Source organism: Urocitellus parryii, chromosome 3 (genome assembly GCF_045843805.1).
Source record: "Urocitellus parryii isolate mUroPar1 chromosome 3, mUroPar1.hap1, whole genome shotgun sequence".
Lineage (NCBI taxonomy): Eukaryota > Metazoa > Chordata > Mammalia > Rodentia > Sciuridae > Urocitellus > Urocitellus parryii.
Window position 1 is genome coordinate 98,086,538 of NC_135533.1, and position 11,768 is coordinate 98,098,305.

General features: G+C 44.9%; 1 protein-coding gene across 1 annotated transcript; it reads right to left on the reverse strand.

The window, feature by feature from the left end:
- Positions 1 to 496: 496 nt before the first annotated feature.
- Positions 497 to 11,063, reverse strand: Inhba (inhibin subunit beta A). Its single transcript, XM_026410534.2, has 2 exons — positions 10,676 to 11,063; positions 497 to 1,383 (listed from the first exon to the last, which is right to left on the reverse strand). The coding sequence occupies exons 1-2, from the start codon at positions 11,061 to 11,063 to the stop codon at positions 497 to 499; spliced, it is 1,275 nt and encodes a 424-aa protein (XP_026266319.1).
- Between the last annotated feature and the right edge of the window lie 705 nt (positions 11,064 to 11,768).

An 11,768-nucleotide genomic window follows, 5' to 3' on the forward strand; every position in this document is an offset into this window, starting at 1 on the left:
ATGCATGTGACCTGGGTAGCTGGGTGGGACTGGCCCTTCCAAACTCATGGCTTTCTAGACATAATTTGGGTCATGCTAGTCCACGGTTACTGCAGACTAGACAAGGTGACTTGGAGCTCACGGGGAACCGCAAGGGGGGAGAGGACAATACCCGGTTAAACAACTGAGGTCATCAGTTTGATTTCGGAAGAAATGAAGGGTACACCCTTCTCCCTTTCCCTCCCAATTCCTGTCTCCTTCACTGCTTCATCTCTGAGCCCTGGCTAAGGATTTTTTTTTTTTCCCACATCCTCCTTCATCTATTTCATCATGTTTTTAGTTTTTGTCTCTTTTTTTTTTGTTCATTTTTTTTGTTTTTTGTTTTTTTTTGTTTGCTTTTTAATTTCTATTTTTTCTGGTTGTTAAACTCAGAAACCTTAAATTTTTTTTTTTCTTCATTTTGCCACTGTCTTCTCTGATCAACCCTAGTTCCCTTCCCCCCCCAGGGTGGGTGACTCTAGGAACACCCACACTCCTCCACGATCATGTTCTGAATGTCCTTTTTGATGATGTTTTGCCCATCGTCATAGTACAGCATGGACATGGGTCTCAGCTTGGTGGGCACACAGCACGACTTGAGGTTGGCAAAGGGGCTGTGACCCCGCATGCGGTAGTGGTTGATGACTGTCGAGTGAAAGGACAGTGAGGACCCCGACGTGCCTGCTATGTGGCTCGGGCACTCACCCTCGCAGTAGTTGGCATGATAGCCCGAGGGAGCGATGATCCAGTCGTTCCAGCCAATGTCCTTGAAGCTGACAAAGAACTGTTTCTTACAGCAGATGTTGACCTTGCCGTCACACTCCAGGCCCCGCCGTCGCCGGCGGTGAGGGTGGTCTTCTGACTGCCGAGCCTGCAGCATGAGGAAGGGTCTGTGTGACTGCTCCTTCTCCTCATCTGCTGCTCCTTCACCTCCATCCTTCTTCTTCCCATCCCCGTCCTCTTCTTTCTTCTTCTTCTTGCCCAGGAGCACCAGGCTGGCGCCGCTCTCCTGGCACTGCTCACAGGCAATCCGCACATCCAGGGAGCTCTTGCCCTGGTCCAGCAATCGCTGGATGCTGCTGGAGACAGGAAAGATGTGCCAGGTGCTCTTCCGAGCATCCACCACCTTCTCAGATAGCAACAGTTCACTCCTCTCCCCCTTTAAGCCTACTTCCTCGGCCTCATCCCCCGTGTCCAAGCTGCCCTGTGGGTGCTTCTGCTGCTGAAAGAGGCGGATGGTGACTTTGGTCCTGGTTCTGTTGGCCTTGGGGACTTTCAGGAAGAGCCAGATTTCCGCACGCTCCACCACAGACAGGTCGCTGCCTTCCTTGGAAATCTCAAAGTGCAGAGTCTTCCTGGCTGTGCCTGAAGACAAAATGCAGCACAAGATAGAACAGGAACAGTTGTTAATTCCAGTGTTTGCATCTACTCACTATTTTTCTAGGCAAGCAAGAGTCTTCTGCTATAGACGGTCTAACACAGGGGACAGCAAATTGGACAGCCCATTGGCCAAATCCATTTCAGAGAGGCCCTCAAGATTGGTTTTTATATTCTTACATAGTTGAAGAAAACTCATATTTTGTAACATGGGAAATTCAAACTTTAGTGCCCATAAAGTTCTACAGCAACAGCTACACTCATCTCTAAGTTGCTTAAGGCCACATTTGCACTATAATACAGAATTGAGTAGCTATAAGACTCTGTACCAAAAAGCCTAAAATATTTGCCCTCTGGCCTCTGATGGAAAAAAAAAAAAGTTTGCAATCCCTTGGTTTAGAATGAAGAGGGCCTGCTGTCCTGTGTCTATTGCCTCACTGCTTAATCTCAATTTCATCTTCTATGAAATGGGAATGACATAATGATATTTGACCTATTATCTCACAGGCTCAGAAGGACCAAGTAGGAGAACAAAATGAAAACACTCCACACACTCCAGAAAGCTATGGGAATATTCTCACATGAACAGGCCAACACCCTCTCCCCACCCCGAAGTATAGCTCAGTATGGGCAGCACTTTGAGCTGGCCTCCCCTCCCCTGTCACCCCCTGCCCTCATTCCTCTATCACCTCAATCCTGGGGTCTTTCACTACAGCCGGCTTTTCTTTAAAGTGAACTCTGTAGGATCCAGTCAGGCTCTTCCTAGTCCTTTTTCCATTAAGCTACTAAAGGATTCTTCCCCAAAGATGGATCTGATCACACCACCCACTCTTTTGAGTCCTTTCCTGACTTCCTATAGCTCTCAGCATCCAAAGGCAACTCTCCAGGACTTTGAACTCTGTGTCAGCCTTCAACTCCAGCTCTTACCCAACACCCTGCTCTCAGTGGTCCAGTTTCAAGGTATTTCCTTGAGGGGTGATGAATCCCATGCTATGGCTCACCTGTAGGCAGTGATACCTGCTGTCCCTGCTGCTTAGATACTGCTGCCCCATCCCCAGCTCACTACCCTGAGTGGCTGATCTTAATAATGTTTCAGTTTTCAGATTGGACTACACTTCCTCCAAAAGTTTTCCCTCTCATCTTCTTGGCCACCACCCTCTTGCCAGTCTAGTTTAGGATGCCAGAGGTCTGAGGTCTTATTTGAATATCTCATTCACTGCCATAGTCTAGTGTTTAGAACAGAGTAGGCAATTACTTGATCCCTACTTAACAAATGGAGGCATTCTTAGCATTGAGTTCTATTAAAGTAAGAGCCACCTTCTACCTATGAATCCTTCACTTTGCCTCTGCCCCTTTATAATGTACTAAATGAGCCCCCAAAACATATTTCAAATGGGAACGGCTGCTAACACAGGGGAAATCCTTGCATTGTCAGAATAGCGGCTTCAGCAACCATTCATTTCTAGCCTCATTCTAAAATTAGAAAGTCATCCAGTTCCTTTTTTTTTTTCATATGCACCTGTATGTTTATTATGCAGCACCATTTACTCCAAGAAGCAGGTGTTCTGACTAGAATCCTTTGATTAATCAAATATTTTCCCTGGCTTCCCTGTTTACCACTCGGTGGTGTATAGAAACAGGTCCTCTTTACCTGAGCACCGGGCCTATTTACAACTGTCCACTGTACATGGATCCCAGGTACAAATCTGGGAGCAATCTTCAAGAAGTTCATCTTAGAAGTCACAACTCCCTAGGAGGATCTCCCTGCCTAGATTTCTATAGCTAACGGAAATCCAGCCGTACTTATCACTCGAGGCCCTGAGATGTTTACGGTACTATAAATTTCAGGCACAGTTTCAAGTTCTCTGCGGCAGAAGGCAGGCTTTTCTGTGCACTGCGCACTGTCGATTCTGTTCTTAATTTAACACGCTCTGCACACTGTGATTATGATAGTGGTAAATTCACTGAGGCAAGGGCCAAGAAGGGCTGCATATGGATATGAAGGGTTCTCTGGCATCTTTGTACAAACTTGCCACGATGATGATGGTGGTGGCACGGGAGTTCCTCTGACTCCAACCTCATGTATCTGGCAGGAGTTGAAATGAATAATAAAGCAGGGTTTGTGATTAGAGAGAACACCAGAGCAGGGAGCAGTTAGAGGGGGAAGCTGTCTTATTTTAGAAAACATGATGACTTTTTTTTTTTAAATGTGAATCCTATATTACCCTTTGCTAAGAATTGATGGTGTTTTTGTTGTTGTTTTCAAGAAAGCAAACAATTAAGGAAGATCATTTAATCTAAAATGGCAATCAGAAGCTGATTCCAATGGAGACCAGAGAGAGAGGTTGACAGAAATGTTCCCAGCCTCTGCTACTGGCCCAGAAGAACCTGCAGGTTCCTGCTCCTATGTGTGGGCACCTCAGCCCTACTTGGTGGAGAATATTGACAAGCTGCATGCTGCTTCCCCTTCTGCCTCTGTGCAGGACAGCTTCTGACATCCTAAGCTGGACAGAGTGTCACTCAATAGACAGAGAGACAGTAGCTGCTAAAAGAAGCCAGAGGACATAAGTTTGTATATTGTTTTGCTAGGAAAGCAAACCTGACTAATGCCCTGGATGGGAAGGATCATTGGATTTCAGGTAACAGGTAACACATCCCCTCCACCCCAGGCTCTGCTCTGCCCTCATACATGCTTGACCTGGGGGAAGTGGGGAAGGGTGAAGGTGGCTGGATGGCCATGATAATCCTCATGCTGAACTTTCCATGAATAAAATCCAGAACCAGGCACAGAGGCTTGGGGGTGGGGGGACGTGGGAGGGTTAATTGGTCAACCCAAACAAGTGACAGCCACATGCAAACTGCTTTTGTGGGTCTGGGGAGGGCAAGGCCACGTGATGCCCATCACACAGCCCTGCAGGACTGCCCCTCGTTTCACAAGAGCAGGTTTCTAATGCACGATCTAGCCCCACCCCTTCTTCACAGGCAGCTGTACTTGGAAGCAAATGATTTAGTGTTCCTGAGAGAGGATTGTACAAAGAGAGTACTCATTAGAGGGGGCTCAATCTGTCAGGTGCTGTTATATTAGGATCAGAGAGTCATCATAAAATGACTTTCGCACTGGTCTTGGCTGATAATTAACTGTATGGCATCGCCTGTGTGTTGTGGGGAAGCACGGGTGCTGATTTATGCATCAGTTTAATTATCTGAACTGAAAGACTGTTCCCTGTAGCTGCATCCACTGCCTGCCTGCTTTCTCTCTCCCCCATATTTCTGACATTTGGATTTTCCCCCTACTAATTGACATGCCTGTCGCCTCCTTCTCCTGGTGTCCATTTCTGGAACTGCTATTTGTATATTGCATGATATTTTATCAGAGAAAAAAATAAAACTGAGATCCAATTTCATGAAAATGCTGTTGCCATAATGCTCAGGAGGACAGGGGGAAGAGAGAGAGTCAAGTCTTCCTAATGTCTACCTCATATGCAGGTACATTTTACAGGTTCTATTGTATTCTGACTGATTAAGCAGTGCATATTTTTTTTTTCTTTTACATTAGCTTTCATTGCAGAAGGGGGTGGGGAGAATGAGCTGGCTAGAAGCTGACATGGAATTACTGTTTATCAGGGCTGTTGGTTTCAGAAATCTATGACAACCCTTAGATTTCTTAGGGATGAAAAAATACAATAAACAGTCAATTTGTTATATTCCCTCTATGTCTATATTATCTGAGGGAGATTGCTGTACTGCAGTGTCGCTCTCAGGATGCCCCCAACCTGCAAATCTCTACGCATAACAATTTGAAAAATGGAAGAAGGTTGCCTAAGGCTGGGATGTTTAGGATCAATTTCTAATCAGTTTCAGGTTTGACTTAAATATCTGGTGCTGGAAAATCCTGAAATGAAAGCCTCCCATAATGCTTCTTGAGCAGGTACGACATGAGTTTGTACAGGTGTGCCCTGAGTTCCTACACTGTTTTCTAGCTATCCAGATATAGCTAGTTGCTTTGCTAACCTTTCATTACCTACTCTCTGATAATATTCTTTTCATCTTCTGTGCTATTTTTTTTCCCTCCCAAAGCTGGTGAGCAAGGTTTGTATCACAGCCTGCTCTGCCTGAGTAATTCACTAAGAAAGTCCCACGCAAACCCATGTGGGTGATAATATCTCATTACTTAAACCCCTGTGAGCTTGGTGGACACATCCCAAAGGGAGAGAAAAATGGTTCAGAAAACTGGGTAGGGATCAATTTTGCACCTTACAGAGAATATCTTTGAAATGTTGCCTGGTGGGAGGGCTGGATGGAGGAAAGACTGCGTAAGCTGGAAGGAAAGGTGTTTGTAACACATTCTCCTTTGCTTTCAGAATTTTTCAATACTCAATCATGAAGGCATGCCAAGGGTTAAGCTGGTGAGCCCCCTTGTTGTTCCCTTCCCCCACCTTAGAATGCAAAAGGCTGCTCATCCAAAAGTCCAGCATCTCAGATTTGTGGGTGTCTGAACACTTCCAATTAAATAAGCAATACACACATGCAGTGTTTCGGTTTTGTTTTGTTTTGTTTTGCTCACCAGGGTCCTGCGTAAAGTATGCTGCCCTTTTATATATGGGTAATAATTATGTCTCTAATGTTAATGTGGAAAGCCTTGCTGTTTATAGAGCTTATTTAACTCACCATGGGGGGAGGAAAGCCTTGCTGTAAAAAGCGTCTGTTACTTTAATTTTCCATTCTTCATCAAGGTTTCCCTGTGCCTAGATATGGCATAGTCAATGGCAGAGCATAGAGAGCTGCCATTTACAGCGTGTGTGTTCTCTAAGCACTAACTTTGCATCTGGACTGCTTCCAGGAGTTTCTGCAAAAGGCAGCAAGCAGGGTATTTAAGGGTTATTCCTCCTTTGACCTACAGTAGAGGATCCTGCCTGTAGAAGAACTATGGGTTTGGTTGTAAGTTATCTTGACTGACTGCTTTTACTTTTTAGTCTCAATTTCTCTCCTTGGAATCCGCACTATTGTAAATGTTCAGTTGTAAGTGTTCAGCCACAAACATTCATCGCGTATGACTCTTCCACTTAAGTGGTAATGAATAAGAAGGTTAAATATTGGGGGATATTGATGAGGGGGTCTTAGCTTCCTAAAAAAAAAAAATTCTCAAGGGTCAACCTACTGTATTTTATAGATTTCTAAAGTTCCTGAGAACTTTTACACTTTTGGTTTTGAACCCAAGAACCAATCAAGTATGAAGAATTCTGTACTACATACAGCTAAAGAGATCATGCTGAAGTATTTTTTAGCAGAAGAAGGGGCCAAGATAAATAAGTATTTTCAAGGAAAGTGCCTGGGAAGGCATTACTCCAATTCTTCAAATGTAAAAACTGAATTTCTACCCTGACATCTCCCCCACCCCCATTCCTGCTCACCTACTGCACAGGCCGAAAACCACTATTAATCTCTTCCACATCTTCCCCCCCTCCATTCCTCTCCACACCCCCAGTTCGCATCCTCAGCAGCTGAACACCATGTTCCTACCAGGCGTTAAATAAATAGCCTTTTTCCTCCCTTTTCGAAGTCACTTGTCATTTGTCGCTGGTGAGAAGTGTTGATAAGTCAGGCAAACCAGGCAACAGAATCAGGGGAGATGGAAGATGTTTTTGTAAAACTCAGACGACCGTATTAGGGAGAGACTCGTGAGCAAATCAGTATCGTTGATGATTCATGGTCACATTTCTCCATGCTCTGCTTTGTTTGCTTTTGAAATTTATCACTCGTCTGCCTTCCATAGAGCTCCGGAATGTTCACATGTATCACTAGCATTCCCATTTCCTCGCCTTCTGTCTCTTTTAATGTATTACAGGTAGTCGTGTTTCTCCCATCCCATAAAATCCTAACTTTTTCAGCAGGATGAGAAGGGACAGGAAGTAATTGATAATCACCAAGATTAGGGTGCTACAGACTGGGGCTTCCAGTAGGCGCGACTGCCTTTCCCAGATGAACAGATGAAGACCAAAAGTCTTTGGAATGCGCCCTCTTGTGGCCAATCTTTCCCCATTATTCCGAGAAGAAAGTGTGTAACCCCTAAAAGTTCAGAGGTTCAAGAGGAGGAGTGATTCACAGGACAGCTCAGAAGACAGGTGGGGAATGGAAGGGTGGGAGTCAACTCCACTTTGAGATGCCTTTCCTGGGGTGGTGGTAGGGAAAATAGTCACCAAGGAAGCCTGGGAAGACACCTGTTTGAGCAGTGTACACTTCTAATTCAAATGTACTGTAAGTGGCATCCTCCAAGAGGCGAGGTTTATGTGCTGCTTTCAACAATGCCTAGGCTAGGGGAGCATTATCCATTTCTTGGTGTATCCTTTGTCTTTCCCCATCTTTCTGAAATAAGCGCTCTCAATTGCTAAGTTAACCATGAGAATCAGCATCTAGATTTGGCAGCCTGTGGAAACCCAACGGTATATTGTTATTGTATGTTGACTGACAGGCTACTGTCATGAATCAAGAGAAAGCAAAATGAGATATACCAAGCAAAAAGGCCTCTGCTTTAGTTTCATTGAAAAAGTGGTAGTTGGCTTCATTTTACTCATCCCTACTGCCTTCCCTTCGAAGCCAGGACTTATATAAACATTGAGGATATGGGGCCAGCCCTGCAAAGAACACACTAGTTTTGGGGAGCAATCCTGAGTGATAGCCAATAACTCACATCATTTTTGAAAAGCTGAGCACAATGGAACAAATTCAGTTAAAAGAGTTCAAGGCACCTTCAGCTTTGTGATCTCTCCACTGCAGTGGTCAAGCCTTGGCTTTATTAAACAATCGGGGGGGGGGGCAAAATTAAACATGCCTCCCAAGACTAAGGAATATTGAGGTTGAAAGACACATCTATGGCATGCTCATGGGTGACACTTATGTCTGAATTTTATTCTGTCCAAATAGTTATAAAGAAAAGTAAAGTGCATGCCCTCTTTATTCTCTAAGAACCAGTACGTTCCACATAGTTGGAATGTCATTAAAGTTGTATTATTCCAAAAGCAACAAGACATAGATCTTTGCCCATCATTTTTATATATTCACTACAAGTATTCAAATGACAAATGTGTTTCCTGGGTAGGCAAAATCAGCAACAAAATGCTTGCATGGTACGGTTTAGAGAATAGCAATATAAATTGCTATATTTCATATAGCAATCATAAAATCTGTGAAATTATATTAAATCAACTTGAAGTTGATGTCTATAACTTCTCAGAAGAGAAAAGTAAGCAATTGTACTAAGCCCTCCTGTAAGAATCCAAAGTCAAGATGTAAACTCAACCAGGAGAAGTTTCCCATTACAAACCTTAAACTTTAGTCAACATAAACTGCCTTTTTAAAAAGTAACTCATTTTTCTCCCAAACTAAATCCCAAACAGAGAAGTAAAAAATGACAAGATCCTATATAACTGAGAGATCGATTAGCACTGAGTCGAGGGCCATAAGTAAGAAGGAATGTAAATGGTACAATTCTTTCGCTGCCAAATCTCTAAATGCCAAGAGAGTGCTTTTCTGTACAAGTCCAGTAAGTCAGAAGGAGAGACATATTGCTAGCATGTACAGTTAAAAGTGATCAGAAGCATAGGTATACTTAGCCTATGTGATTAGAGCCAAGTGAGTAGAAGCTGCACCCAAGGCCGTTAGAGGTGGAGGTTAGCATATAAAAACACAACCTGGGCCCCTTCATACACAGCAAACCTCTAGACCACTGGAATTCATTCTACTGGCACAGCCCAATGTCACAGTATTTCCTTTCCTTCATATCCACAAGAAAAGCTTGAGGAAAATCAGGTGGTAACTTGAAAACTCCAACCTGACTTTTTTCTCAATAAGTTTCAGAAGATAAAGTCACAATGCTTTTTTTTGGGGGGGGCTGCATCCAAAAAGAACTCTCAGGAAGTAAGTTGGATCTTTCTTAAACCACAGAGGCTTCAGGGGAGAGATCTAACCTGCCCAGGAAGCTTAGGGCCACTGAGGCTTCTTCCACAGGGGGAAACCATGAAACCTGCAGGCTATCCTTTCCCCCAAAAGGATGCTGTGGTCTCCTATGGCTTTCTTGAAAATAGAACATCTGAGTCAACAGGTTTTCAGGATTGGAAATTCTGAGTGTTGCCTTAATTGTTTATACTGCTGCGGCAAACTTTTAAACAAAATGCTGGGAGTCCCTGCACATACTTTACTGGCCATATGCTCTACCAAACAAAACAATGGCATTCCTTTCAAACAGATTTGGCAAGCGATCTGATTCTTTAGCCTGGCATTACCATGAAAGCAACATGGTATTAACACATCTGTGTGCCCAGCGTGCATGGGCTTGTAGGCATGCAAAAAGATCTGTGTCCTGTAACTATAAAAATAGCCTGGCTCCAAGTCCACCACCCATAGTTTTGACAGGTATTTTCTATTCAGCAACAGGTTACTGTGGTCGTGAGCCAACAATTAGAATCTATTTATTAAAGTTCTTCCTCTTAAGGATAGAGTGAGAGTTCACTGTAGTATCTGAGAGCACTTTGTCAAGGTTGCATTCCTTGGCAGAGAGTTCCTGGTAACTTTACAAAGAACAAAACTGGGTTTTTTGGGATTTTGTTTTGGCTTTTTTTTTTTTTTTGTACAGAGAGCAAAAGTCAGTGCTCCAAAAGTGACTGCTGGTTCATTGTCAACTGTCCACTAAAGTAGCTTTTTACTGCCTAGTATGTGCTGTGCACTTGCAGACAGTTTCTAAAGGTAAAAATGACTGTCACTACTATGTATGTCCTGTGTCTCTCATGTGGCCCCAGATTGGACTTTCAAAGGAAAGGTTTGTTTTAGGTAATGACTTTATGCCAATCTACTCTGATCCCCTGCACTCTTGCATCCCACCCCCAATAAAAACTTTGGATGAGGACCTGAAGACAACTGTTTCCTCTAGCACCCGAAAATGCCCAGCTTTCATCTGACTGCTCAGATCTGGTTTCATAGGCAGGGCGAGGGAGCCCCTCTCAGATTGGCTTCTAGCTCCAGATTGGCCCATGAGCTTCCTCCCTGTGTGACCGGCTGAGTTTAGCAAGTGTAAGCTAGTCATCTCCAGGCAGAGCTCACCCGATAATTCCATTTCTGTGGAGTCCTCTCCCACTCCTCCCTGTCTGCTACCTAACAACTAATAACCTTCCCAGGCAGTTTCCAGCGGGAGAGAAAAGAAGTTCCTCCTAGGACTGCAAAAGAAATATATTTTACTGCCCCCGCCCTCACTCCCCCACCCCCACCCCCCGCAAATGCCAGCACCAACCTGATTCCGCAAACGTGATGATCTCCGAAGTCTGCTCCATAAGTTCATTCATTTCTGCCCTCCTTCCAATGTCATCCTCAATCTCCACATACCCGTTCTCCCCCACTTTGCCCACATGAAGCTTTCTGATCGCGTTCAGAAGCGCCGCCTTGGGCACCGGCTGGGTGACATCGGGTCTCTTCTTCAAATGCAGCATGTTTAAAATGTGCTTCTTTACGGCCTCCACCATCTCTGGCTGAGAGTTGGGTACATCCTTTGGGAGGGTGGCCAGCGCACAGGACGGACAGTCGGGGGCTGCGCTGTGCCCCTCGGATCCTGGGGTGGGGGAACTCCTCACTATAATCCAGCAACTTGCCCACAGAAATCCTCTCAGCCAAAGCAAGGGCATCCTGGCAGGAAAAGTTGTTGTGATTGCCTTTTTTTAAAAAGGCCCTGCTTTTCCTCCCCCCTCACGCACAGGTTTTTTTGGATTTTTTTTTTTCCTTCTCCTCTTCAGCAAATTCTCTGGAACAAGAGCAAAAAGTTTTCTGTGAAGTTTTGTTTGCAGGTTCCCTCTCTGAATGCAGTCAGTGCTGTAGGTTTGTGGCTGTCAGGGAGGAGAGTTCTGACTGTCTCCGAGTAAAAGAGAAGGAAGGAGGGAGGGAGGGAGAGAGGGAGGGAGGGAGAGAGGGAGGGAGGGAGAGACAGGGTGGGGGGGAGACAGAGACAGAGAGAGGATGGGAGGGAGAGAGACAGAGAGAGAGAGGAGAGAGGGGGAGAGAAGAGAGAGGGAAAGGGGGGGAAAGGGAGAGAGAGGGAGAGAGAGAGAGAGGGAGAGGGAGAGAGAGGGAGAGAGAGAGAGAGAGAGAGAGAGAGAGAGAGAGAGAGAGAGAGAGAACGATTGGCCCTAAGTGAGTGAGTGAATGGGAGAGGGAGGGAGTTTGTCTGTGAGTAAAGGCTGTGATTAGGGAGGGAGGGAGGGACAGCCCGTTTTCTGACAGGCTGCTTTCCTTCTGCTCGTTGCTCCCTCTCACACACCTCTCTTCAAATATCACCATTCTGGGGGGGGGGGGGGTTCTACGTTCCCTCTACAATAAATTCTCCTCATTTTGTT